Genomic DNA, 27,994 nt, shown 5'->3' with positions numbered 1-27,994 from the left:
CTGCCCTGCCGGGTGTTTTGCTCATAATGGGAGCGCGATGTATGGAAGTTATTAATAGCACAGCCAGCGCTACGTGCGGGCGCTCAGGGCCCGCCTGCCCTCTGCCGAGCGGCCTGCAGGTCAGGGTCTGGCTCCAGCCTCGCCCACGCCCCGTCTGGGGGGCAGCTGCCCCTGAGGAAGCTGCTGGGCTTGGAGCATCTTTCTCTGTGGGCACATGGTGTGGGCAGCTGCCCCCCTCCTGTCCCCCACCCCCTCGTCAGCAAGCCCTGGCCGGGGCCACCGGGGTTTAGTGCCCCCCATCCAGGCCATGTCCCTGTCTGGGGGGCAGGGGCGGCGTTCCTACCCACCCCTCCCCTGTGAGTCTGGCTCAGTACAGGGGCTTCTCCGCCAGGACTCCCCGGCACCCCAGGCCCGGTCCTGTGCCCACGCCCTCCCTTTGTCTGTGCGGCAGCCCCCCCATGGCCGCCTGCGCCCCAGGCCCTGAGTAACTGCCCCTTTGTGTCTGCCAGGCTGTCATGCTGGGCACGAAGCTGCGGCTGCAGCCAGAACTGGACGTTGAAAAGGTGAGCGTCTTTCTCATGTAAATGTCAGGTTCTCGCTTGGCTAAGGCCCAGGCCTGTCAGGCTCTCAGCACTGAGACTTGGTAGCTGCTCCCCGCAGGGCGGGTGGGGGTGCCAGAGGGCAGGGATCCCATGTTACCACAGAACCGCAGGGGGGGGTGCTGAGAGGAGGGAGGGGCAGTGCAAGCCTCTGAGTGGTCAGCGGGCCCTCAGGCCACATGTTCACAGAGGGTCCAGTCTCCAGGAGCCCGCCCAGCCGGTCAGCCTCTGCCTTACAATGGCCAGAATGGTGTCCACAGGGGCTCCCAGGGAAAGGGCTCCCCATGAGGACTGGCCTGGTGGAGAGGGGCCCCTGTTCAGTCTGGGCTCCGGACAGCTTGACCTATGAGGCTGTGTGGGGGGCAGGGAGGAAGGGAGGGAGGGGGCTTTGTTGGGGCCTGGTTCTTGCAGGGGAGTGGCTGGCCCTTCCCAGGCCCAGGCCCACATCCAGGGCCTCCCTCAGGGCCTGCTGGGGTGCCCGGGCAGCTTGGGGGTTTTGTGGGCCTGCGCCAGACCCACGTGCTGGCCTGCCGTCTGGCCCCCACGAGGTGTTTTCTGGGCCACCAGGCCCAGTGCTGCTGGCTGGTCTGCACACTGCCCTCTGCGCAGAGTTCCCCCGCCCTTCACCACGGAGGCAGGCTGGCCCCAGAGCCTCAGGGACGGGCCGGGGGCGGCAGCCTATGTGTGTGCGGGTGCCCACGTGCGCGGGCACTGGGGGCGTGCATGGTGTGCACCGGTCGCAGGCACCAGCAGGGTGAGTGCACCGCCCTCTGGGAGCCGCGTGTGCAGGCTCCTCGGAGGGGCCGGCTGGCATGGGGGCTGCGTGGCCTGCGGGTGCGTGCTCCCCCTCCCCACAGATGAGCGCGCCGCTGCCCCTCCAGGACAAGGCGAACCTCGTGGAGCGCTACGTGGACGGCTTCCCGAACCTCCAGAGGGGGCTGCTGGCTCTCACAGACTCCCGGTGCCAGCCATGCTTTGACAGCAGAGTCGTTGCCAGGTGAGCCCCGGCGGTGCCCTGTCAGGCAGGGGCCCGCATCGGTGGGACCGGAGCCGCGGGGCAGGCACCCGCAGGAGAGCGTTCAAGGCCGCGCAGCCCCTTCATGTGTCCCTGACTCCGCCCCGTCTCCCCTCCAGGACGTCTCTCCGAGCGCCTGCCACGAGCGTCCATTCCGGCAGTTGCAGAGAGAAGCGATGTACGTGTGCGTGCGCGCCCGCGCCAGGCCAGGGTCGCTGGGGGCTGCAAATGCCGCAGGGGAGTGACCCGGCCCCTGAGACTGCGCACCCTGGAGGGGGCGGTGCAGCCGCGTGACTCATCCACGCAGAGGTTGTGCAGGGGCTTGTGCCCGGCAGCCTGTGGAGTCCCGCTACCTTCTCTGTGAGAACCACCGGACTCAAAACCTGTGTGCGAGCCCTCGGCGTGGGCTCGGGGGGCGGGGCTTCGTCCCGCTGGCCGAAAGGTCGCCAGTTCAGTTCCTGGTCAGGGAACGGGCCTGGGTCACAGGTTTGGCCCCTGGACGGGCGCCTGTGGGGCGACCAACAGACGTTCCTCTCTGACGTCGATGTTTCTCTCCCTCTCTTTCCCTCCTTCCGCTCTCTCCAAAATTAAATATATAAATATTAAAAAAAAAACGTGTGTGTGATAGAAATGACACCTGAAGGCATTCATCTAAAAAGAAAGCGGGGCTGGGCAGGAACCGCGTCTCTCTCCTGCAGACGACACCTGCAGGGGACCCCCTGGAGGCTGGAGAAGCTGAGCCTGCGAATACAGGCCCAGCAGGTCCTGCACTTGCTGCAGCGCTCGGGCCTGGACCCCGGTGAATGCACCTCGCACCCGCGCCGGCGCCCGGTGTGCTGGGCGCAGGGCCAGCGCCGCCCAGGACCCACGACCCGCAGTCTCCTTCAAGCCTCCTGTTTGCTCCTGCTCAGCAGCAGCTCGGGGCCTGGTCAAAAGGCAGGCGATGGGGCTGTCAGCCCCTCTGTCCACCTGGGGCAGCTGCTGGGAGGCCAGGCATCTGGGTGAGGGCCGCCGAGGCTGCCCCTGCACTGTGCCCTCCCACCCCCAGTGCTCCCCTCCCCTGCTCCCCGTCCTCCGCAGTCACGGGCCCCCACGCCCTTCGCTCACCTCCGAGGTAACGTCTTACGGATGGATGGCGTTGTGTGGACCCAGCGTGTTGATTAGATCGTGGGAATCCTCTCGATTCCTCGTCGCGACTGTTTATCGGGAGTGGACATTGAATGGCATCACATCCTCTTTCTGCCTCTGTGGGGAGGACGTGCTCTGTCCTGTTAGGTCTGTGACTGGGGCCTCCAGTCTCGCAGCCCGGTCGCAGCCCGGCCAGGCCGTCTGCCTGTGCCTCCTCGATGGTGGGCTTCGCATCTGTGCTCCCAACAGACTCCCCGCGTCCAGGCCTGTGCCTGAGTGGAGCCGGCCTCGGAGCGTGAACCGGGTAGAGGCGGGCCCTCTGAGCTGGAATTGCTTCTTCCTCGGGAGTCCAGCAGAGTCGCCTGCCTGTGAGCCCGGCTCCTCCTTGTTGGGACACTGAGGCTATGGCTTTGCCTCAATGGGGGTGCGGGGTGGGGGGGTTGTTATTTGGGGGGATTCGTCTGTGTGGTTTTAGCAAGGTCCCCTTGTTATTTTTCAAACGTCTGCAGACAGCGGATTCTGGAGGTAAGCGATCAGGACTTCTCTTTTTTTATTTTCATTTCTCTTGACCAGTTTCTCTCTAAGTGTTAGCTTTCTCGAAGAACTAGCTTTTGGCCTTTTCCTCCAACTTTTTTTGAGATAGAATTGGCATGTAGCATTGTACTGGTTTCAGGTATATAAAGGGGGCCCCCCCAAATGGGGTTGTCTTCTGGAGGGTGGGCCTCTTGTGGGAGAAGTTTCCTTCGCGGGGCCGGCGTTCCGGGAGCCCGTCTGGGTCAGGGCACCAGCTGGTGTTGCTATGAGAGGATGCATTTGGCTTCGGCAAATTTTTCTGAAGATTCTTTCACCACGTTGGCCCATTTCACAACGGGTGATTTAGGAGTGTACCCTGCCCACACCACGTGGAGTGCTCAGCAGATTTCGATAAAAAATCAGCATGGCCTCGTGCCCCACCCTCCCTGTTCACCCAATCTCACCCTGAGCAATATTTTTGTTTCCCGGGGTGAAACAAGTCCTCAAAGGGAAACGTCTCATGAATGTGGAACGTTTTTGAAACAAAAAATGGCAGAAGCACTAAAAGGCATCAAAACGGGTGAGTTCAAAAACTGTTCTGAGCAGCGGAAAAAAGTCTCTGTAGGGGTTTGCATCCCGTGAGAGTACGTTGGAGGTGGCTGAATTGAAACACGTGAGAGCAAATACACAACTTTTTTTAAAAAGATTTTATTTATTTATCTATAGGGGGGAAGGGAAGGAGAGAAGGAGAAAAATATCAATGTATGGTTGCCTCTTGTGAGTCCCCTGCTGAAGCCTGGCCTGGTGTGGTCACAGACCCACTCAAGGCATGGGGGTGGGCGCCCCCCAGACAGTGTGCACACATGTGCAGCCTGGGCGTGGGTGTGTGGCTTGTGTACACACCTGTGGAACACAGGTGTGTAGTCCCAAAGCCCCAGCAGGTTGGCGAGGAAGGTGCAGAGAAAGAGCCCCCCTGCCCAACAGAAATGCCATCTCAGCAGCCTTTCAGCCAAGCAGAAGGTGGGGCTGTCCCGACCTCAGGGGTCACTGTGGGTGCAGGCATAAAGTGTCCTTGGAGAAAAGTAGGGCCTGGGGGACCCAGGTACAGCACACACAGGGACCAGCATGTGGCGAGGGCCACCTCCCTCCCTGGTGGACAGCACACCATTTATTGTCCTGAGTGGTGGTCAGGCCAGCTGTGTCCAGCGGGGGGCAGTGCTGAGCTGCCCCTGGAGTAATGGGGTGGGGAGAGAGTGGTGAGTCACCAGGGAGGAACTCGGACCCCAGGGCCAGGCCCGGAAAGCCGGTCCCCCCTGGGTGCCGAGGCTGAGGCTGCCGGAAGGGCAGCGGACATCCTGAGGAATGCGGAGGGGTTTCCACATATTGTCGTCCACGTGGGAACCTGCGGCCTGCGGGAAGCAGGGGACCTGAGGTCTGGGAGGCGGCCCGCCCACAGGCCAGCAAGCAGGGCCTCCTCGGGAGCTGCAGGGCCTCAAGGCTGGAGGTGGGGCGGGGGCTCTGACTCCACCCCTTTTCATATCCTGGGCGCTAGGACTCAGCCAAGACTGAGCCCCCAGGCTGGGACCTGCCGGGGCGCGTTCCCTGGGCCGAGCTCCCACACTGGACGTGGGTGTGGGGCAGCCAACAGACAGGAGGGCCCAAGAGGCCCCCACAGTCACTGCTGCCCAAGGGCTGCCCCTCTGCCCTTTCTCTGGGCTGTGGGTTCAGGGGTGTCCCATGAGCTCACCCTCCCTGAGCACGTTGGCAACTGAAGGCAAGGTGAGGGGGTCGGGCCGGGATGCCGGAGGGCAAGGAGCCACGCCACAGGGAGAGGGTGGAGGAGGTGCAGGGCCAGCCGGGTTCCTTTAGCCCAAGAGGAGGGGGTGTTGGTGGGCCCTGGCAAACAGGGCAGCAGCGTGGGGTGGGGCTTGGACGTGGGGAGAGGAACCGCCGCAGAGGGTGGGGCAGGAACAATCCACCCGCTTTGAGTGCAGGGGCAGCCGTGGCTCAGAACTGGGGCCCTGCAGCCTGAGCATCTCGGTCATGGGAGCTGCTGCCAGCCTTCAGGAAGCACCTCTACCTGAAGGCTGAGCTCGGGCTCCAGGGCGGGGCCGGGGCCTGGGGGCCTGTGGGGCCACATGCCCTCTGCCCCAGGCAGAGTCCCGAGACCCAGCCCACACCCTGTCCTGTCCACAGAGCCTGGTGGGGCCCAGAGAGTGCCTGCAGGAGCAGCTGCTGCAGCTGCCGGCCTCGCACAGTGACGAGGCCACAATCGCCTGCTGTGCCCGGGACCTTGCACTGCCCGAGGAGCGCCTGCTGGCCACGGTGGCCACAGAGCTCAGCCGGCTCAGGCTCTAAGACAGGTGAGCAGTGAGGGGCCGCCCAACTCTGGTGGGAGCCCACTGGGTTGTCAGGCCCTCACAGGCTTGGGGGCCAACCAGAGGACACGCCCTTGGGCCCCTGTCCCTTGTGGCTTGAAAATCAGTAACAGAGAGAACCAAGAATGGGGTGCCCATTCCCAGAATGCTGGTGTTCAGAGCAGCTGCAATGGGGGTTCCTCCAGGGGAACCGAGCCCCCCCAGCCACACTCCCCAGGGGCTTGCAGACCAGAGGGCAGAGGCGTGGGAGGAAGACCATAGGACAGTCCCGGTCCAGCCAGGCCAAGATGTGCTGGGGTGGGTTGGGGACACCAGGGACCCCAGGTGCCACAGCTGTGATCCTCCCAGGACTCCCAAGGTACCTTCGGAGGACACAAAGGACCGCTACTACAAGCTGCCCATCACCAGGGAGGACATCCACTTCCTGGCCTCGTGGGCGGACCTATCCAGGCAGAGGAGGAGCTCCTGCAGATGGGCCCCCAGGCTGAGGGGCAGGCGAGCAGGCAGGTCTATGGGCTTGGCCCCTTCTGTGCAGAGTGAGGGGCTGCCCGGCTCATGTGGGAGCTCACAGACGGCTGGGTCCTCCCCACAGAGGCACCTCCCCTGCCTTGGCCCCAGGGAGCCAGGCAGGCAAGCCCTGCCCTTCCAGTCCCCAGCTGCACCCGCTCAGGACCACTTCTGTCTGCAGTCTAGCCAGGTGGTCGGCCTGGGCAGGAAGTGGAAGCCCTCCTTTCTCAGACCCATCCATCACCAAGCTGGGTGAGTGCAGCCCCTGATCTGTCAGGCCTGCCTGCCCCCAGAGGGGGCGCCGGGAGGCCAGGGCACCTCCCTTGGGCCTGTCACCCAGTGGCCCCTGCACACAGGTTATGGGATGGCGGGGGACCTGAAGAGCCTGGGGGCCTCCTGCCATGCCCTGGCCCCCCCACAGAAGCTACTGTGGGCGACATGGACCTGCTGCAGGTGCACAGGCAGGTGAGCATGGCAGGGCGGTGACAGGGCCCACAAGGCTGGCAGGTGTGTTCTCTCACTGCCTCCAGGCCTGGCCCTGCCCCCTGATCACCCATGACCAGGAGCCCAGACTGCAGGGTGCTCAGGAGGCTGTCACCGCATGTGCCTCAATTTCCTCAGAACCAGCTCGATTCTGGGCTCTGCTCAGGAGCTCTTGGCATGAACCTTGGGGGTTAAGACATCAGGGAGCCACAGAGCTGACCGGTGAGCAGTGACCATGGCCGAGACCCCAGCACAGCCAGCCTCGGCCATCCTTACCCCTCTGTCCCTGCGAGAACCGCCATGGAGTACAGGGCCTTCCCCAGACTCCCAAGTGTGTGTCCAGTGGCCAGTGGCCATCCTCCTCCCAGGGCAGGCCTCATCCTGAGGGGATTGCCTTGGCAGAGTCGGGTGACCAACATGCCTGCCCTGGGCATGGATGGGCAGCCTCCTGGTGCAGCAGGTGCTGAGCAAGTCCCTGGACAAAACACAGCAGCTCTCCAACTGGGATCGGGAGCCACTGGACAAGGGGCAGCTGCTGTATGCAGGTGTATGCCCCTTGCCTGCCCCCCATGCCTCCCACTGCCCTGGCCCCCCGAGAGCAGGAGGCTAAGGCTAACCACTGTCCACCCAGCTGCTGACACCTACCACCTGCTGGAGGCGCACCAGGCACTGTGCAGAGACCCCACCTGCTTCCACCTGACCAGGAGCCTGCGCCCAGGACACAGCCAGAGACCAGGGGCTCAGGAGCCACCCCACATGCAGGAGGCCTCTGCCCCACCCCAGCAGGCAGCTGGAGCCCTCCAGGGTCCCTCTGTAAGGTTCTCAGGGAGGAGGGCCGCAGTCCACACCATGGGGACACTGTGAGGGTGGAGGCCTAGGGGTGGGGCGTGGGGCACGGGCTCCTTCACAGGGAAAGAAAATGCAGAGTGTGTCCTGCGCCCAAGGTCCAGGGCAGTATCTGGCTGTCTTGGTGTCCCTGGAATCCTAAACCCCACTTATGCACATGGGATCCCCAGAAAGCGAGCAGTCTCCTTTTGGGGTCCAGTGTGCCTGGTTCTGTATCATCTTACCCATTTTTTGCAATGAATACATATTGCTCATGATTCTCTTTATAAAGTTTTGAAAATAAGAGTGACCACACAACCCTGGAGCCCACTCTCCCCACCAGGTTGGGGGTCGGGGCGGGGGCCCAAGGGGCGCAGGCTGCTGAGTAGGCCATGCTGCAGGTGCCTGGGGCCCCTAGGTCCCGACCAGGACCTTGCTCGTGGTGTGTGACAGCATGCTGCAGGGGCTGGCATGCGGGCTGCACTGACTGGGGGCCAGCGAGGACCACCACCAAGTGGCCGAGGTGAGTGGGGGGTGCCCCACACTGCCCACTGGGTCCCACACCCCAGTCACAGGGCTCTGCTGGGAGCAGGGCAGGAGGGCTGGGTGTGTACTGGGGCAGTGGCCACTTCATGCACAGCCCCTAGAACCCCAGACTCAGCCAGGGCCTGCCAGCTGGAGCCCACCTGGCTCCTTTGACACAGGCAGACCCTGGGAGGTCCTGTCCCCTGGGTGTCCTTTGGCACCTCGAGACGCTGCCCTTATGTCCTCTGAGAAGCCAGGGTGGATGCCTGGTGTGAGACCAGGGTGCTCTCCACTCAGGCTCCTTGCACACCCACATGGGCCCCACCGAAAGGCACCAGCCCCAGGGTGGTGAAGAAGCACCCTGCCCTGTGGGGAGCTCCGGTGACCCTGCCACGTGGGCCACAGCAATTGAAGTCTGTGTCTGGTCCTCCAGAGACTTGTCTGGCCCCTGTGGAGGTCGCTGTCATCAACTACAAGGGGACCTATGTGTCCAGTATTTTTCATGCCTGTGACCTACCAAACAGCCCTGAGACTCCCACTGGGTAGGGGAGACACAGGGAGCCAGGCTGCCCCCATCACAGGGCCCAAGGCAGGAGGAAGGCCACACTGTCCTCAGTCACCAGGCCGGTGGGTGCACGTGGCCAGAGCTGCCTGCCCAGGACCAAAAAGCTGCCTCTGAAAGCAGGGGCGGGATGTGCATGGTCAAGGCCTCTCCCGCAGGTTTACCGAGGTGTAACTCACACACCACGGGACTCCCCGACGCAGCAGCGGCTTCACTGCGCTCGCAGGCTGTGTGGCTGCCTTTGCTCCATGTCCAGAACGGTCAACCCTTGAGTGTCACTCCCACCCCTGGCTGACTGCTTCCCGTCTGCGCATGCGCCCCTTCTGGGCATTTCGTCCCGTTGCTTCCTACAACATGCGGCCTTTGAGGGCTGGCTTCTCTCGGCACCGTCCAGGTTCATCCGTGTGGTGGCACCTGTTGGCGCTGTGCTCCTTCCTATGACCACGCAGGGTGCCATTGTGTGGACAGCCCATGGCTGTGGACACGGCCTTCCCACCTCCCGAGAGTGGGCACCTTGATTTAGGCGGGACCCCCTGGACAGAGCCAGCAGAGCCCCCGTGGGCCAGGCTCCATGGAGCTCTTCCCACCGTGTGGGAAATGCCGGGGCAGCATTAGGAATGGTACAGACTTCGGCCCCTGGGCACAGTGCCGCTGGCTGGGACAGGCGCCCGCAAATGGGGAAGTGAATTTCAACCCAAGTGTCTGGGGTGGGGACAGGAGGAGTTTTGAGGATTGAGACAGAAAAAATCCTCGAAGACCTTGGACCGAAACGCAGATGCTCGGGCTCCGCAGGTGAGGGCTCGGAGGCCGGATCACAGCAAAGGAAGCGGCATGCACCTGAGACACCTGCAGAGCGGAGGACAGACTGCGGGTGTTGTAAGGGTGGCAGGGCCCCGTGAACCAGACCCAGCTGGGACCTCTAGTGCAAGGAACAGGAAACTGTCACTGTTGGTCAGATGAGAGGGCCCAGCACCCAGAGGGCATGGGGGGCGGGACCCCGCAGAGCTGTCATCCTGACTCTCCACCTGGACCCAATCTAGAGACCGGTTTCACCCACGTGTTCTTCCCAATCCTTCAACCTGCCCGCCTCCTGGTCTGCTCCGAGCCCCTGACGGACTCTGCGTGCTGCGCACGCGCCCTGCAGGCAGAGGCTTCCTGCCAGCGCGCTCGCCCCGTGGCTCACGCAGGCGCCGTGGCTCACGTGAGCGTCGCCCCGGCGGGCAGGCGTGATGACGCAGACGCCGCCGAGGCCATGGGGCATTCTCCGCGAGGAAGTCGTGGGGGTGGGAGCTACTGCCTCCCTTTTAGTTTCCGAGTCCTCTGTCCGCGCCGAAACTCCAGAGCAGATGAACGGGGGCGTTTCGTAGGAAAGGATCGCTTGGGGCTCCGTTCTCTGGGCCTTTTATGAGAACCGTCAACACACGAGCGTGAACAGGAAGAGGAAGGGGCCGCTGTGGGGCCTCGGGCGCAGTGCGCCGCCGCGCGAGTGGGGGAGCAGAGGCCTGGCTGGAGCAGCCGCGTCCGGGGGGCGGGGGCCCGGGGGGCCCGGTGGGGGCCGGGTGTCGAGTCTCCCGTGCCCGAGCGCTGACCTGACTCTCCTCTGGCGTGTTTGCCGCGCGTTTGATCACCTCCCCGTGACGCTCTGGCGTGTGGCCCGTTAGGACTCACGCCCGCAGCGTCCCATTTTGCTGCTGTGGTAAATGGTGCCGCCCTGTTTCCCGCTGGCACCACAGCTCCCAGTTCCCTGAGGACCGGTCTCCTCTCCAGAAACCTTACAAAAGTCTCCAAAATTCTGCAAAACTGGCTGTCAGTTCTGTGGGGCTGTCTTTGTGGGCATGTGACCCACAGACGATGGCAGCTTTAGTCCTTCCTGTCCAGCGCTTATGTTCTTTTAAAAGATTTTATTGGGGGAAGGAGGGAGAGAGAGAAACATCAAAGTGGGGTTGCCTCTCGCGCGCCCCCTCTTGGGGACCTGGTCCGAAACCCAGGCTTGTGCCCTGACTGGGAATCGAACCGGCGGCCCCTTTGGCTCACAGGCCCGCACTGGATGCGCTGAGCCACATCAGCCAGGGCCAGCCGGGTGTGGTTTCTAATTTAAAGAGAATGTGTCAACATGAAGTCCAGGGGTCCCCACCACTCACAGACCGTGGACGTCCGGTGACCCCGTGTGGGCTTCACGTCCTCACTGCAAGAGGAAACTGGTCCCGCCAGTCCCACCAACTTCCTCGCAGCTGCTGGGGGGGGCCATGGTGGGCCGCCCCGCCCCTTCCCGTGTGATGGGCGGGCCGTGTTCCCCGCGTGGCCTCAGGAGCTAACTTGCCGTTCCCGCTTCGCCGCCTTGGTGTGCGGTCCCTCAGAGCCACCTCTGGAGCATGTCCAAGGTGGAACTTTCCTTTCCTGTCACCTTCTTTCCCAGCCTTAGAGGCGAGTTGGAGGGTCCTCCTCTTTTCCATTTCCCGCAACTTTGAGTGACAGGTGGACTGTCTCCTGCACAAGGTCAGCTGACTTCCCGCAAAACATCCTGGGCCTGGTGCTTCCATCGGCTGCGTTGTCTTAGTCACGGTGGCATCTGCACCTTCTTCTGGGATGTGTCAGGCAGGACAGTCGCTGGGGCTCCTAGGTGTCTGCCCCCCTCTGTGGGCCCGCCTGCTGCTTAACCCCTCGGCGGCTGGTCCTGCCAGTGAGTCTATTAACGGAACGAGGGTTTGGCGCAGTTGATCCTTTCCATCGCATTTTTGGTCTCTGTCTCGTTAATTTTTGTTCTTATCTTTATAGTTTCCTTCCTTTGCTTTTGTGGGGTTATTTCCAAGTGGAGTGCTTAGCTCTTTAATTCTCAGCCTTTTAAATTTTACAATGTAAACAATTCAAGACCATAAATTCTTCTTGAGGTACTGTTTTCACTGCATTCCATCATCCCGTAATGTATTTTCATTGGTCTTTTTTTAAATTTCAAATAATTTTTTAGCGTCTGTTATAATTACTTATCTGGAGGATGTTTTTTAACTTCAGAAAGCTTGGAGTTTGTTTTTTAACTTTAGTTATCTTGTCAGTTGAAGTGGCTTTCTAACCCAACTGGAGTGCAGTCGGGTCGCCTCTGCCCACCGGATGCTGGTGACTCCGGCCTCGAGGCCACAGGTGGTCCTTTCCGGCCATGCTCCCCGTGGACTTTAAAAGGATACCTGATCTCCAGGCTCGTTCCTGCCTCCCTCTTGTACACTCACGCACAGTCACACTCACACCATCACAGCCGTGCACACACACAGTCACACTCAGTAGATCAAGCCTCCTAAGGGTGCTGCTCACACCGCCTGTGTCTTGTGTGGCTGTTTCCCTGCCCAACTGGACCAGAGGGCGCTGCTGGCGTCCACGCGTGGTGATGGTGATGGAGCCATCGTGCTTTGTGGGGTCCCGTCAGTGTGTGCGCTGTCTCTCTTAAGTGCTGAGGTGCCTGTGCACACAGCTCTTAGAATTCTTGCATCTTTCTGTTGAGTGAAATCTCGTACAATTAGGAGGCGAACCCGTTTGGGTGCAGGAAAGCTCCTCACCATGAAGTCAGCGTAAGCTGAACTGTTAATGCCGCCTCTCCGGTGCTCTGATCAGTGTTGGTACACCCTTTGCTCACCCTCCTCAGCCTCCCCTCAGTCTCATGCATCGGGTGTGTCTCTCCCCGACTGCCTCCAGCCGGGTTTTCTCCCGGGTCTTGCTCAGTCTCCCTCTCCCACCACCTTCCCGAACGCCTGTTACTGCTTTCAGTTCTGCAGGGTGGACACCCTGCTGGGTCTCCGTGCAGGAAGCCCTCTGGGCGGCTGCGTGTAGCCGTGCTGGGCCCGAGGGCCCCCCTTTGCCCTGCTCTGCCCTGCCCTGTGCCGCCTCCCCTGTGCATTTTTGCTCCCTCTCTCCCGGCGGTGGAGAGTGGGGTGGGGTTTGTGCCTGCAGGTGGGCAGGACTTTGAAAGGGGTCCACTGTACCTATGGAGACCCTGTCCTGTGTCCTCTGTCATTCTTGCAGAGCTCGTCTGTTCTATTCCGTTTTTTCCTCTGTTCACTTCGTTGTGTTTGTTTTCAATTTTTGTATTCCTCACATAGGTATGTATTTGTTATCACTATAAATAATCACTCACTTTGTGGCTTTTTCTTTCCTTTTTTGTGGTGAAATAACAATGTGTCACCATAACGACATTTAAATTTGTCATTCACAAGTGGTGTGTAGCCGTCAGCAGTACCTGTGTCCAGACTTTTTCATCATCTTGGACACCACACAAGCGCGCTCCGTCGCCCGCCCTGGTACCCACCGGCCGCTGTGTCCCTGTGAATTCGACTCCTCTCAGTGCTGCATACAGCGGAATCACACACTGTGTGTCCTCTTTAAAATTTTTTATTTATTTATTTTTAGAGAGAGGGGAAGGAAAGGAGAAAGAGGGAGAGAAACATCATTGTGTGGTTGCCTCTTTTGCACCCCACACTGGGGACATGGCCTGCAACCTAGGCATGTGCCCCAATTTTGGGGAATCAAACCAGTGACTCTTTAGTTAGCAGACTGGCGCTCAATCAATCCACTGAGCTACACCAGGCAGAGCTAGAAATTGCTTTTTAAATTTAATTTTGGCCCTGGCTGGAGTGGCTCAGTGGATTGAGTGCTGGCCTGTGGACCAAAGGGTCGCTGGTTTGATTCCCAGTCAGGGCACACGCCTGGGTTGTGGGCCAGGTCCTCAGTGGGGGGTACAAAAGAGGCAGCCACACACTGATGTTTTTCTTCCTCTTTTCCTCTCTGTCTAAAAATAAAAGAATTTTTAAATTTAATTTTGTTTGTAATTATGTAAAATGTCTGCACGACTCTAAGACCACGTGAGGCAATGCCCAGGACTCAGGCTGCAGGCCCCTGAGGGCTGCTGGGGCCCAGGCAGAGGAGACTCGGAGGACAAAGGCAGCCCCAGCCCTGGAAGGCCATGGGCCCCTCACTGGTGGGTCTCACCTCTTGCACACGTTGCCAGGCCGGAGGGAAGGATCCTCACGTGGGGGCTGCCGTACCACATGGTAAGGACCCCGCCGGCGCCCAGCCCCTCGGCCACCCCCAGCTCAGGCTCAGCCGTGTGGCCGAGGGCAGCGGGGCTCCCCCAGCAGCGCTGGCATCCTAGGTGGGCCAGCGGGGAGGCTCTGGGGTGGGGGGTTGGGGGAGGCGGGGCGGCCCGAGCAGCTCAGGGCTCAGAGCCTGCATCTCTCTGCAGCTCCAGGCCCAGGCCGGCGTGGGGCGCTGCCTCTGGGTGGAGGCAGCAGAGCGCGGAGATCAACTGAGGATGGTGCAGGGTGCTGCTCCCTGAAGGCGTGGCGGCAGGCTCAGGCAGCGCTCAGGCATGTCAACGTGCGTGTGGCCCACTCGGACCTCTTCGGCCGATGCTAGGCGTGTCCCGCGTGGCCCAGGGCTACCGGGCACCCCCTGTGTGGTGGGCAACTGAGCACGTCCCTGGAAGGTGGCTGGAGAGCAGAGGCCGTGTGCCGTGGCCCTTCTGCCCACCTGAGCCGCAGCCACCGCTTCCTCGCAGGGTTTTCTCCTCCCTCCCACCCCCACACCCCAACACCATGCGCAAGGCGGGTGAGAGCCGGAAGCAGGTGGTGGTGGCTGCGGCCGAGGGTGCAGCCCAGAGTTAAGGTTTGGGGCCTGTCCTGCCCCCAGGACCGCCCTCCCTCAGGGGTTCTGGCTGGAGTAAAGGAAGCCCTTGAATTCCTGTGTGGGCAGGCATGGGGTGAGGTTCCATTTTCCGAGGGCACTGTCCACAGTGCAGGAGGCCCCTGGGGTCCACCCTGACATCCGGAGGGGTCTGAGGGAGGAGACCCCCAGGTGGGGGCTGCCTGCTGGGTCAGGAGCTGAGGGCGGCAGGAGCTGACTCACCCTGCAGTGAAGGAGTTCCCCATCTCTCCCTCCTGCTGGCCGGGTGGTTCTCTGGGCTCTTGGGGCCCTGGGCCGTTTGGCTGAGGGGGAGGTGATGCAGGCTGGGTCTTGGCTTCTCCCAGAGCATTCCAGAGTGTGGGCCACGGCGAGGAGGGGTCCACAGCGCTGCCCCCTAGGCTCGTTCCCACACCAGCACCCCTGGGCAGGCGCCCAGGGAGCGCGAGGAAGGAGGGGCGGTGGGGCATGCACCCAGGCCCTTCCTCTGGGCTGCATTGGCTGGAGAAGGGCAGGAACTGTGTTTGCTGCCTCTTTGTCCTCAAACCAGCGAGTGTGGAGAAGACCCCAGGACGTCCGGGAAGCAGGGGGCACTTTAATGAGCTTTTCAGAGCCTCCGCCGGTGCAGTTTTCTTGAGAAAACAGGAAGTTGGGAGCTGGGAGGAAGTCCGCACTGGTGACCTGGGAAGCCGCGTGCTGGAGCGCAGCCTGCTTTGCACCAGGCCCACCAAGGCCAGGCCGCCCACGGCCCCCACAGGGCCAGTGGGGCTTGGGCTCTGACACAGCACCTGGGGTGGGCGTGGGGCTGGCCCAGAGGCTGGGAGGCAGAGCGCGTCCTGATGGGGACCTTTGAGTCACCAAAGGGAGAGGGCAGTGCCTGACGGGACAGCAGTGGACAGGTCTGGAGTGCCCTGACTACAGGGCAGGGAGGCAGGAGGCCAGAGGCAGAGGTGGCTGGCACCTGAGTGGCAGGCAAGGGTCAGAGGGCGCAGAACGTGATTTTAGTGTGCAGCCAGGTGCCAAGGTTTTAGGCTGAGTCCACAATACAGGAGGGTCGGCGTGGGGTCTGGTGTGGAGGTGTGGAGGGTGGATCAGACACCGGGCCCTGGGGGTCGGGGCATGGGGGAAAGGATGCAGCTGCCTCCGCCCATCCTGTTTGTGGTGAACGTGCCTCCCTGTCTTGGGCAGCGGGGCGGGGGGGGGGGTGCAGCAGGGCTCTGCTCCAGAGGAAAGCAGGCTGTGTGTGCCCAGGGCAGGACCCGCCCTGGGTGGTAGACGGGTCTTTTGGGGGGATGCACAGGTATACACCCTGAGGCCTCCTGAAAGGCCAGGGTGGATGGGGGCAGGTGAGCAGACAAGGGGGTCTCTGGGAAGCCAGGATTTATTTCTACTTTTGAGCCTGGGTCAGTGAGCAGGAGGCATACTGGGCATGGGGCGGGAGGCGCGAGGGACCAGCTCACGCCACGTTGTGTCAGCCAATGGGTGGTCTTGGTGCTTCGGCCAGAGGCTGCATCCCTGTCTCCAGAGCAGAGGCAGCTCCCAGCCAAGCTGCAATGGCCCCTGCGCACAGGGTCCACGAGGGCCTCAGGCCTCGTCCCCACCTGCTCCCCAAACCCCTCGGCACGGCATTCCGGTGAACCCCAGCTCAGCCCCAGCAGCAGCTGGGAACAGCTGACTGCCAGCCCTGCACATGGCCACCCCCACTCCCGGCCCAGTGTTGCGGGGAGCGCTGCTGTCCTCAGGGCCAGCAAGTGGACCAGAGGCTCTCCCATGGGCGGACACTGACAAGCCCAGAAAAGGTGCCCCCAGACCCCCCAAGGTGGTGGCCCGAAGCTCAGCCCAGGAATCAGGCTGGCCCCATGGGGCCGCAGAGCGCTGCTCTGCCCACAGGCCGCAGAGAGGGCTGGGCTGGCTCATAAGCTCATCTGGACATCAGAGGGCGCTGGCCGGTAGAGAGTGGTGCCCTCAGGCTGACCCAGAGAGGGCCCTGCCCTGCACCCCAGCAGCCGGAGCGCCTGGCGCTGGCTCAAAGCCTGCACTGTCCCCCACCCTGGCCGGAGCTGGCCACCTCCCTGGAGAGCTCCCACCGCCAGGCTGAGTTTCCATTTCTTTTCCTTCCTTCTGCTATTTTGGTGCCGTTCCCAGAGGGAAAACCCTCTCGGCGAATGGCGTTCCCAGAACAAGCGCAGCCACGGTCGGCGCCAGCGTGTCAGGGGCACCGAAGGAAGGAGTGAAGGTGGGAGAGGGTGGTCAGGGCCAGGCCAGGCCGGGGTCTGTAGCCTGGCCTCCCCCACGCCCAGCCCCTGACCCAGGGCGGCGCCGGCGAGGCACATGGCAGGTGCCCTGGGCACTGGAACCCCAGCCCGGGACGCCTGTTGTGCGGACAGAGCCCGCAGAGCCCACTGGCGTCCACTGGCCAGTGAGTAAAGGGCGGTGGTCTCCTCCTGGAGGGTGGGTGGGACCCCGAAGCTGGTGACCTGGGCCTGGAATGACCCCCCAGGAGCCTCTGCCAAGAGGACATTCCCAGTACTGTCCACCATGGGAAAATATTTTATCAAAGAAAGTTGAGTTTAAAAAAAAAAAAAGCCTACGCACGAACCCCTGACGTGGTGGCCCCAGCGAAACATCTATTTTTACTGTCCCTCCGGTCCCCTCCATGTGGTGGGGAGCGGGCCGTGGCCTGAGTGGGAGAGAGGGGGTGGCTCCCAGAAGCAGGGGCTCCGGGGCAGCTGCACCCAGTGCCCACAGCCAGAGCCCACCCTGGGGGCGGCCAGAGTGCCTGAGGCCCAGAGACCCTGCCTCCCTCCCTGACAGCCCACCCCAGACACACGGACAGACAGGAAGAGGCCCGGGCGCTGACCCCACCCCTCCCTGGCCTTTGTGCTTTGCGGCCCCCAGCCCAGTTCCCACACTCGGGCCCCCAGGGTCACACAGGCACAAAGGCTGTGGGAGGGGGGCCGGGAGCTCTGAGGGGGGAGCGTCGGAGCCCTAGCCAGTACAGAGGTGCCAGGGCTGTCTCAAGAGTCTCAGGGGTGGTGCGAGCCACCAGGCAGGCCCCAGCAGGACTGAGGCCCAGTGTGGCCTAGACTTGGGATGCTGACCGGGGTGATGGCCGATGAGCAAGGTCAGCCCAGTCCCCAGGGCTGAGGGTGGGGGAGGCCCAGGCTGGTAACCGCATCCTATGAGGCTGTCCCAGGCACTCCCCAAAGCCTGTAGGTCACCACCCCCCACCGCCCCCCTCGCCTGCCCCGTCCCTTCCCAGAAGAGCCCTGGGTCTCAGCCAGTGCCCAGCCTCAAGTCCCACCTGATGGCCCTTAGGGGACTGAGGACCTGGACCCCACTGCCCAGGAGACCCCTGGCCCCTGGTGGCCCTGACCCAGCCCCAGCCACTTCGGGGAGGGTTCTGGCACTGCCGAGCTAATATGACACCCACTCCCTTCACGCCGAAGCTCTGCTGCGGCTGGACAGGGCCACTCAGCAGTCTACCTGTCCCTTTCCTGTGTTGTCCCTGTGACCAGCCTGGGTTGAGGGGCCTTCAGCGGCACCCCTGTACCAGTGCCTGGGGGGGTGAGCCCTTGGCCTGGTGCACACCCTCTCTCCTTCCTGGTGTCACGTCTGGGGAGGCAGGCCTGGACCCAGCAGTCAGCCCCTCTCTGCTCTGACTGTGGGCTTCTGAGGGGCCTTCCACATTGGCATTCTGGGGCCTCAGGACAGGCTTCTCCAGCTGCACGGTGGATGCCAACAGAAGGATGGACATGAGTCCTGTCTACTTCCAGAGGGCTGAGAGCTTCAAGTCACAACCCAGAGGGTGACCCAGATGGGGCCTCCCTGCTGCCCAGGCTGCTTTGGGGATGGGACCTCGAGCACACATCAGGCCCGCTCATTGTCAGGATTCGGTCTGTCCATATGCACCCTGCCCCTGCCCCGGCCAGGACTCCAGCCCCAGGCCAGGCCAGTGACTCGAGATGGTGCCCCTGAGACCAGGCAGCCAGGGGCCCAGAGGAGGGGTGGCAGACCGGCTTTGGGAGTAGGCACGGGCACACCGGCAACTCTGTGCCGTCCTCTCAGGCTGTGGTCTGTTATGAGAACCCCCAACGCATCTGAGGACACGGGTCCTCCAGTCCCTCTGTTCCACTGACCACTGTCACAGTCTGTCCCCTGAGGGCCCTGGCCGTGGAGCCATCAGGAGCCACTGGCCGGCTCTAAACCCGCTGCTCCCAGGGCTCTGCCTGCAGCCTAGAATTGGGCTGGGGGCCCAGGGGAGGAAGGCCTGCATTGTGCATGTGGGTGCACAGGCCTCCAGGCACAGAGGGGTGCAGGGGCAGCTTAGGGCCGTAGAACAGAGGCGCCCCCTCAGCCCTCAGGTCCCCAAGGCTTGGGGCTGGGGTTTGTAGCACACCACAGCCTTCGAGCTCAGCCACGTGAAACTCAAACCCCAGCAGCCGCAGTCGCCACAGGGTCTGGCCGGCATCTCGCTGCAGGGTGCGGGGGGCCATTCTCCTCGCCTCGGGGCACCTGCAGCCCCAAAGTGGGGCTGGTGGCCACAGGCCTGGCTCAGGACCGAAGGCCTCTGCACAGGCACAGCCCACTGGACCCTGGGCGGAGGGGCAGGGCAGGCCCGGTGGCCTTGGAGCTGTGCTGTCCGAGGGGCTGCAGGTAGAAGAGGCCGTGGGCAGCTGGGCAACGGGGCTGCTGGGCGGCTGGGCTTTCAGCCTGGGAAGGGTCCTCAAGGTGACAGAGCAGGATCTGCCAGGCAGTGACAGGTCCATTTGTGTCCTGACAGGGCAGGGACCCACGGGGAGGCAGCTGGTACTGCAGAGAGATCCTCTCCCTCCCAGCCTGGGCCCCTGCCCCTCCTCCGCTGCAGGGCAGTGGGGGAGCTTCCCTCTCCCGCCCCCACCCCGCCCCCTCCCCTTCCAAGGCAGGGGGTGGGGGCGGGGGGAGCAGCCTGGCGGGTGAGGCCTCAATTGGGTGGGCAGGATGGCCCCAGAGGTGAGACCCCTGACCGCCTGGGGGTGGGGGGCTGCTCAGAGGAAGGGGCCCTGTGAAGGGAGAGGCCTGCTTAGCCCAGCCTGGCACCCTCCTCGGGGTGAGAGTGCAGGCAGGGGAGGGGTGCCGTGCGGGGACCCCTCAGAAAGGTGGTGAGAGTGGGGCCCAGGCAGAAACTGCTCCCCCCATGGTCCACAAACCTGTCTGATGGGACGCTGACGCTTAGCTTGACTGGGGTCCCAGGCAGGGCGGGAAGGGGGAGGCTGGGACAGCCCTGCCACTGTGCTCAACCAGAGGCTGCCCCTTCGGCACCACCATCCCCCCCCCCCACCGGCCCCTTTGGTTCCCATGGGCCCCGCCCATCTCACCCTCTGCACCCAGCCCACAAAATCCCAGTGTAGATGCTTCTTCCTCTAGGAAGTCCTCCAGGCGCCTGGCCTGATTTCAGAACGCAGCTGTTCTGTGGAAGAGGACTCAGAAGCTCCCCCACCCCAGACAGGGGACACAGGGGACAGAGATGGTCCCCTGGCCCCAATGCAGCCCTGAGATGATGAGTCGGTGACCAGCCCCAAAGACTTTAAGGTGGGTCAGAACCCAGGCTTCAGAGCCTGCCACCTGCTGCCCCAGTGGGGGCGCTCCTCTGGGTCAGGGGGCCCGGGCAGCCCCGCACCCCCAACTTCCCCAGTGGGCAAGCCCCGCTGGAGCCCACTACCCCCGCCCCAATGGCCCTGGGCTAACGGGGTCCCCCAGCCCCCCCAGCTACACTCGTAGTCCTAGGAGGAAAGAGGCTCCTGCCCCGGCCCCCCCACAGCGCCCCCCATCGCCCCGGCCCGCATCCCAACAACCGCCCCCACCACAGGGCGCGGGAAGGCGGGCGGGCCGCCGGCCGTTTGCTTTTGAATCTCCGCCCGGCGCCCTGAGTGGCCCTTTCAAAGGCCGGCGGGGGCGGGGGCCGTTCCCAGGCGCGCCCCGCCCTCCCTGCCCGCCCTGCCCCCGCTTTCCCACGCAGCCCGGCCGCCGGCGGGTTCTCACGGCCGCTGCCCCTCCCCCGCCTGGGAACGGCGCTATGCCGGGGTGCCCGGGAGCCCCGGCCTGGGGGCGCCTCTCGGGCTCCTCAGGACTGGGGGCCTGGGGGCCGAGGGGGCCGCTCAGAGGCCACGGGGGTACAGGGTGCCTAATGAGGGGGACAAGGGGGGGTGGAGCCTCCCCCCACCCCCAGGGCCTGGGTCCAGAGGCGTCTTCTCGGCTCAGATTCTGTTTGATTTGACTCGGGACAGGTGGTTACCCGCATCCCGCCTCATGGAGAAACCTGGAGGATCGCAGGCAGGCCTGCCTTGGGGGACCAGGTGCCCCGGATGGGCCTGTGTCCTGAGCCCAGACCTGGGCTGCTTGGTTCCTGCAGAGCCTGGGAGCACGTGGGGGGCTCAGCAAACACAAGTGCAGACCCGTTGGCCACTGTCTGAGAACCTGGGCATAGACCCCCCATTATCCAGACTCGCTCTCTGGGTCGGTGTACTTCCCACACTGCTGTGCAGCCCCGGCCAGAGTCCAGGGCTCCCGCTGGTACTTGGTCGCTGCCCCCAGCCTGCCTGGGGGTCCTCCAGCCCACCCGAACCAGCTTCCTCCAGAGGTCTCATGCTGAGGGGTGGATTGGGAGCCCACACAGGGCGGGCTGGGTGTCTGCTGGTCCAGGTCCTAAAGCGGCCCTGGGCGGTGGGTGGCACAGTCAGAGAGGCTTGTGGGGCCGAAGCTAGGGGCTGAGGGGAGGCAAGTGGGGGGCCTGCCTACACGTCCATCTGCAGCCCCCCCTCGGTGTCCCCAGCCAGGCTGTGGATGCTTCTGCATCTGTCCTTCTGCCCGGGGCAGCTAAGACGAGCTTCCCTCCCCTGCCAGCCCCTCTTCCTCCCTTACAGTCGGAGGGTCAGACGGGCTCCCCGGCCACTTGGCAGGCGTGTGCGGGGTTTTGGCCAGGGCCTCCACCACCAGAAAGTCTGAGGCAAGCCAGGTAGCCCTCCTGTCCCCACGGCAGGAAGTGGGCCCAGTGGGGGTGGGCCGAGGTCCAGTGCAGGGGTGCCAGGCCCCCATCTCCCTGTGAGGCCAAGGTCCAGACGGGGGGTACTAGCTTAGCGAGGCTGTGTTGGCTGCGAGCCCAGCCCAGCTGGGACAGCCCCAGATGTCATTGTCTCCTCCCCAACTGCCTGGAGAGGAGGCTTTTGGGGGCTCCTCGCACCCTGAAAACAGAGGCCCAGAACACACCTCCCTCACTGCCCAGTGGGGCGCATGCAGGCACCTGTCCAGGCTGCTCACATGCACACGGTCCGGGGACACAGGAGGCACAGGCTTGCCTGCACTCATGTCCCCCACCTGTGCTCACACGCAGGCGCAGGCTCAGCCGCTGTCACTGGGAGCCCTGGCACCGCCCACCCATGGGCCTGCTGGGTGCCTGCCTCCACACTGGGTGCAGCAACCCAGCGCTCTCAGAGCCGCCTCGTGCCCCAGGGCCCGTGGCCCCTGACCCCCAGGGCCCTGCACTGAGAAGAAGGCGCCCGCCGCCCATCCCCCACTGCTCTGCAGGCCTCATCCTGGGCCCACAAAGGGGCTGGGCTGGGGGGAGGGGCTGGGCCTGTGAGAAGAGGCCTTCCTGGGCCTGGGGGTCACCCTCCCAGGTCTCTGGTCCAGGGCGAGGCCAGGGGCTGGGGCCCCAGTCCTGCTCCATGGGAACAGAACAACTAGGGTACACCCCCCAGCCAGGGGCCTCCCAGGGGCCTGGGGCCTCCTGCCCCAGCCTGTGCCCCACTGGCGGGGTGGGGGTGGCACCCCATGGTGCCAGCCCAGCCATCTTGGAGAGGGGACCTTGTCTTCCTGCCCCAACTCAGCCCGTCTCCAGTGGAAATCGGCCCAATGGGGAGGGATAGCACCCAGTGCCCGGGCCAGCGGGGCCTTTGTGGGAAGGTTGGGTGACACAGTTGTGGAGGAGGCTCCTGAGCCATGTCACTTGTGGGAGCAGATGGTGCAGGGCCCCACAAGTTGCTTCCAGGACAGGGGCAGCATGGGAGAGCGAGGTGTGGAGCTGACCCAGGCCTTGGGATCCTCCCTGCTTCCTCCCGACTGGTCCCGCCCCGTCCAACGAGGTGTCGGGCCGACACTCCAGGCCATGTCCCCACACCTGGCACCATTTGTTGGGGCACCTCCGGGGGTCAATGTGGGCAAGCCAGCGGGAGTGGCCTTGGGCCACTTCTCGGGGCAGCAGCCCTGGACGATGCAGGAGGGCAAGGTGCTCTGCAGGAACCAAACGGGCGACAGTCGCCCCAGGGACAGGGACACTGGAGTCCTGAGGCTGATACCATGTCTCTCGCTTCCCTGACAGGAGTGTCTGTCTGAGACTCTGCTCACAGAAGGTGCCAGAAACCTCCTGCGGCCGTGCTGGGGTGGGGGGCGTTTCCTTTCTCCTGAGTGTCTGTGCTCAGCTGCCCCTGTCGGCTGGTGGCCCGACGACACTCGGGAGCGAGTCACAGCTGCTCTGCCGGGGCCCCCGGCCTCCTGGGGGGGTCAGAAACCCCAGAGAGGGGCTCCCAGGGCCCCCAACTGACCATGCGTCCCTTCCTCCACACAGGGCATGGGAGCAGCTGTATCACACCCTCCCCTCAGCTTCAGCCCCACTCAGTGATGCCTGGGGCTCAGGGCTGACTCAGGCCCCAGGGTTTAGAGGTGGCCATAGGCGCTAGCAGTTTTCAGCACCCAGGGGTGGGAGGGCCCAGCAGGATCTGGGAAGAGCACGTAAAGGCCCTTCCACAGCCTCCGCCCAGCCCTGTCCACCGAGGTCTTCAGCCCCGTGGGGCCTGCCCGTGAGAGCCCTGCCCCCACCCCTACCTGGGAGCCCGCTCCACTGCTCGGTGTGAGTGCAGCAGACCCCCAGGGCCCACAGACCAGGACGGCTAGGGACACAGACGGTCCCTGGGACGTGGTTCTGGACAGACACTGGGACCTTGCCTCTAGTTCAGCCCTGGCTCATTGGCCAGGTTCCCAGGAAGCAGGCTGGCCCTTAGCTGTGGCCCTCGGCACCTGGGAATGGACCCTTTGAAGCCCTCCAGCTTCTGGCCCCCAAGTCTCAGTTTCAGAGGAAGGGCCAGTGTTCTGGGGCCTGCAGTGGCCCCTCCTCAAGCCCCTCAAAGCCTAGCAGGGCCCCTCCCAGGGAGGCGGCTGGGACAGCCAGCCGGGGGGCATAGGGGCTACTTAGCGGGGACTGCCAGGACAGGCCTGCCTAGCTGCAGGTCCCCAGGCCCCACCAGCACCCAAGACCAGTCCCTGGAGGTGGCCCAGCTTCCAGGAAGCTGCCTCGTGCTGCAGGCGCCTGCCCAAGGCTGTCCCTTGCCTGCCCTGAGTCAGGCTGCACGGCAGGCGTTGGCTCCCAGCAACCTCGCAAGCCGTGGGAACCAGGCGGACCCCTGGGACTCGGGAGCCAGGAGCCTTCCCAGCCCCTCCTGCCCGACTCACCTGGTCCCGCCCGCCCAGCCAGGATCTGGGGGCGGTGGCCAGCCCTGCCCTCAGGCTCCCGCACAGGATGCGGGTGCCACAGAGATGGGGGGAGGACCCTAGGCCCCTGTGCAGGACCCTCGGGCCCCTGCCGGCCTCTGCCAGACCCACAGGCATCTCAGGCCAGGGTCTGCCCAGCCACCCAGGAAGTGGGCAGTCTCAGGTATCATCTGCCCATGCCTCTCAGCTGGAGGGCCGTGGCAGGAGGAGGACCTGGTGTGGGGCCCTGTGACGGAGCACGTCACTCGGCTTCCCCTGCAGGAAGCCCCCATCTTCAGAATGGGGGGGCAGAGGCCCCGCCGCCCCTCAGTGCCTTGGGGGGTGGCCCTGAGCCGGGGACCAGGCGAGTGCTCAGAGGGAGCCCTCCAGGGGTGAGGCCGCAGCCTCCCCCCCGGGGTGGCCGGGAGGGAGCAGGGAGGACCTGGGTGCCGGCCCTGCCCTCCTGCAGGTGGGAGAGCCAGGGCACAGGGCGGGCCACGGGCACAGAACCGGCTTTTCCAGCCCGGGGCGGGGGTGCGGCAGGGCCTCGCAGGACCCACCGGGTGACAGTGGGCAGCGGCCGTGGGAAAACCGGCACTGGCGGTTCCCGAGGGTGTGGCTGGGTCCTGGTGGATGGCACTGGGCGTTTGTCTGTGTGCCGTGACTCAGCCCTGAGCTGGCAGCCACGCCCCAGTGTGCACAGCAGGCCCAGGTCCTGGGAAGGAGGGCAGACCCCTCACGGGGGGGCCCACACCACCCTCCTGCTGCTGCTCCGTCCCTCCCGAACCTGCTGGCACTGCCCCCTTAGGTGGCCTGGACGTGGCAGATGCCCCACGGCAGCAGAAGGGCTGGGCCGGGAGTGCCCACAGGCCTCCCTGGAGCCAGGGCCTCGCCTGCACTCCCTGCCCAGGGGGTGGGACCCAGAGCGGCCCCTTTGTGCCAGAGGCAGGTGGAGTCTGGAGGTGGTGGGGCAGGGGGCCCCCCAAGGAATGGGGGAGGGTTCTGCCTTGGGCCCAGCCCCTGGCCACCTGCACTGCTGGGGACGGCAGTGAGGCCACAGCTAGAGCTCGAGGTGTCGAAAGGCCCAGGGGAAAGGGCACGCGGTGGCAAGGGCTCACCCTGTGGCTCCCGGGGCCCACTCCAGGCCCCCGAGGCCTGCCATCCCGGGCTCCTGCCCAATCACGGGGAGGGCAGGCAGGGACTGATCACAGTCGCACAGAGGGTGGCCCCATCCCCCCTGTGGCTCAGGAACCCCGGCCCCCCACAGGCCCTGCCCTTGGCTCACCCTCCTCCCCCAAGCTGGTCCCACGTCTCGTGTCCGGAAAGGCTGTGACCTGAGACCAGTGCTCACACCTCCGGAGGGACCCGCCAACACCTACCAAGGCGGGGTCTCTATGGGCACAGACTGCTCCTGTTCTCCTGGGCCCTGTGTGCCCAGTCACCCCTGCTAGGCAGCGACTGTCACGGAGCGGGCCTGGGACAGCTGCATTGGGAGGGCAGGGGGAGCCCCCAGCCTGTCAGCACCCCGGAGTCCAAGAGGCCCGCGGCGCGGACCTGAGCTCCCTGGGCTGCCACGTGTCCTGGACAAGGCGTCACGCACAGCAGCACAGCAGCTGCGCTCCCTGGGGCCAGGGACCTGGTGCCAGGCTGCCGGGGCAGCTCCGGCAGGCGCACACACTCCAAGGGCCTGGCTCTGCCCACGATGGGTCTCGGGCCGGGCAGCCATGGGTGTGTGCACCCCGCGCCCACCATGGCCCCTTCACGCCGGGCCTTGCGCCCCCACCTCTGCTGAGCAAGCCGGAGTCGCCCAGGCCTGGCGGTGCCCTTGCAGGCCCTGGGTGCCCTTGCGGAGGACGGCCAGGGCGACAGCCATTCCCTACAGTGTCTCAGAAGCTGGAGAAGGCTGCCCAGGGCCCGCTAGGAGCCACTGCAGTCGGGGAGGGCTCCCCGAAGTGGTGCCCTCGTGGTCCTGCTGGGAGGAGGGAGGTGTCGTTCAACTGAGTGAAACACCCGGGCCAGACCCAGAGTTGCAAGGAGTGTGTGGCTGAGGAAAGGGTGAGGAATGGAGGGGGCCTCCCCTGGCCTCAGCACCCCCTCTGCCCCCAGGCCTGCAACTGCGACCAGTACCTGAAGGTTTCCAGGGACGAGATGCAGCAGCTCACGTGGCTCAGCGGCCACCAGAAAGGCCCCAGCAGCCCAGGTGAGTGCACCCCGGGGGGCCAGGGGTGGCCTTGGGGGGGTGTGGACGGAAGCCCCAGCGTGCTGCTTGCAGGCCACTCCTAGGCCGCTGCAGGGTGCAGGCCAGGTGAGGGCGGGGGCGGACGGGCGTGCTCAGGGCTGTGCCGGGCCCCTGTCTGGTCAGAGCACCAGCTGCCTGCGCAGGGGACCTGGAAGCTGAGGCAGGCGGAGCCCCTCCCGGTGGGGCCAGCAGTCTCTCTGCAGTGGGCTGCTCGCCTGCCCCGCCCTGTGTGAAGCACACTCAAACACCGGCCCACGCACACCCGTGGGTGTGAGTGCCCTCCCGCATTCTCCTGCCCCGGCGACACCTGGCCATCGGGATGTAGCTGACCCTGGGCTCACGTGTCCACCCCGTGCTGGGACAGCTCCTACCAGGGGACCCAGCCCCAGGTTTCTTTCCTGGGAAACTAAAACGAGCCTCCTCGGAGGGCGCAGGGCCCCAGAGGACTGTGCAGGTGCCGACTGGGGCGGCAGGACCCCTGTGTCCCCAACTCTCCAGAGAGAGGGACCCAGTGAAGGACGTCACCTCCTGGGGTGGGGGGGGCAGGGCTGGGGTGAATAAAGGGCATCTTAGGACCCTGAGGCTGGGGTGCCTCTCCAGGAAGGGAACGTCCCCACCCAGCAGCTCCTGTTCTTCCCGCCTTCCTCCGAGGTTCAGGGCCCGTGCAGGGCCACCCACGAGGCAGGCGAGCCATCTCGATGGCTCTCAGCACGGGCAGCGCTGTCCGGCTGTCTAGGCCCTGCGCCCACCCAGAGGCTCTCGCTAGTCCTGGGCACCTGCGGGCTGTCTGTCTCGTGTCTCAGAAGCCACCTGGGAAGGGCTGGGGTCGAGGCAGGAAGGCCAGATGAGGGTCGTGGCCTTGCTGGGCTCCAAGGAGGCAGTAAGCTAAGGCGGGGCACCCTCCACTCAGGCCCCGGCTGCAGTCAGTCCGCAGCTGTCTGTAGAGAGATGTTTGCCCAGCAAATTACAAGGGTCAGCAGGACCGGGGAGGCCACTTTTCCCACCTGCTGGACCAGGCTCCTCAGTGTCCCCACCCCCAGCCCCTCGCTGGCCCCCCAGACTCAGGCAGCCTAGCTGGCTCCTTGCGCTCTCCATGGGGTGGGGTGGGGAGGGGTGGGGAGGGGGCCCTCCTGCGGTGTCCCCTGCACCCTGAGCCCCAGCCGGTCTCCTGGGTCCCCGCCCGCCGTCGTCCCGGTGCTGGCTGGTTGTGCAACAGACCCCTTGGCAATCAGCTTATCTGCTCATCGCCACAGAAGGCCCGCCCCGCCCCCGCCCTGCTGCCCGTTCTCAGGCCCCCGAGTGCCCTAATCGGCCGATCTCGCGTCCAGAACATGTTTCCCAAGGACCTTTGAGTCCCAAGAACGTTCCAAGGTGTGAGTTCCCGTGGGAGGGGACTGGGCTGGCACGGAAGCTTCTCTGGCCCCTGCCCTCTGCCCTCTCCACTGGGGGTGGGGAGAGTCTGGGGCTGCCAAGCCCTGTCCTCAGGAGTCCCTAATGCCCTTGACTGACAGGTGACGAGGCCCAGATCGAGGACACACAAGAGCCAGGTGGGCGTGGGACTGCCCATGGAGAACAAACGAGGCCCCGGGGGCGGGACCCACCACCCTAAGCGGGGGTTTGTGTCCTGGCCCAACAGAGGGGCTGCTCTGAGGAGACGGTCCCCAAGTCCAAGGCTGGAGTGGGGGAGAGCGGCAGAGAGTGGTGGGAAGAGAAGGCTGGGTCCCCCAGTTGGGATGAGGCACAGGGTCTGGTGCCTGGGAGACCAGGAAGGAACATGCTGGAAGCCTGGGCCTCAGGGTGGCTGCTTCCCTGATCCAGGCTTCTCCCCTGAGGAGACACCGGCAGACTGCACCTGTGGCCCCCCTTGCCGCTGGCTGGAGGAGGCACCCGGCTACAGCTGGCGGGGGGTCCCAGCAGGCCTGTGGCGGTGGCCAGGGCTGTGGCAAGGTCTTCTGGGAGGGGTCCCGCCTGGGCCACTTTGCCTCTCAGTTCCTTGAGGTCCTGGGCAGTGTCCCCGACCCCAGCACGCCCAGCAGACCCCCATGAGGGCTCCCCAGC

General features: G+C 64.5%; 1 protein-coding gene across 1 annotated transcript; it reads left to right on the top strand.

The window, feature by feature from the left end:
* EXD3 (exonuclease 3'-5' domain containing 3) lies at positions 1–27,993 on the top strand. Its single transcript, XM_037036904.1, is given in 18 exon segments — positions 1–356; positions 510–563; positions 1,457–1,596; positions 1,734–1,905; positions 2,326–2,615; positions 2,695–2,728; positions 5,452–5,606; positions 5,982–6,128; positions 6,322–6,392; positions 6,497–6,562; positions 6,565–6,605; positions 7,042–7,168; positions 7,255–7,483; positions 8,985–9,040; positions 13,760–13,932; positions 25,804–25,897; positions 27,448–27,538; positions 27,703–27,993. Coding segments are annotated over 17 exon segments (2,214 nt in total). The 5' UTR covers positions 1–356; positions 510–515; the 3' UTR covers positions 27,983–27,993.
* The last annotated feature ends 1 nt before the right edge of the window (position 27,994 follows it).

The sequence above is a fragment of the Sturnira hondurensis genome, unplaced genomic scaffold (genome assembly GCF_014824575.4).
Source record: "Sturnira hondurensis isolate 20B ecotype Veracruz unplaced genomic scaffold, ASM1482457v3 Scaffold0022908, whole genome shotgun sequence".
NCBI classification, from domain to species: Eukaryota; Metazoa; Chordata; class Mammalia; order Chiroptera; family Phyllostomidae; genus Sturnira; species Sturnira hondurensis.
This window is presented reverse-complemented; position numbering and strand designations above follow the sequence as displayed.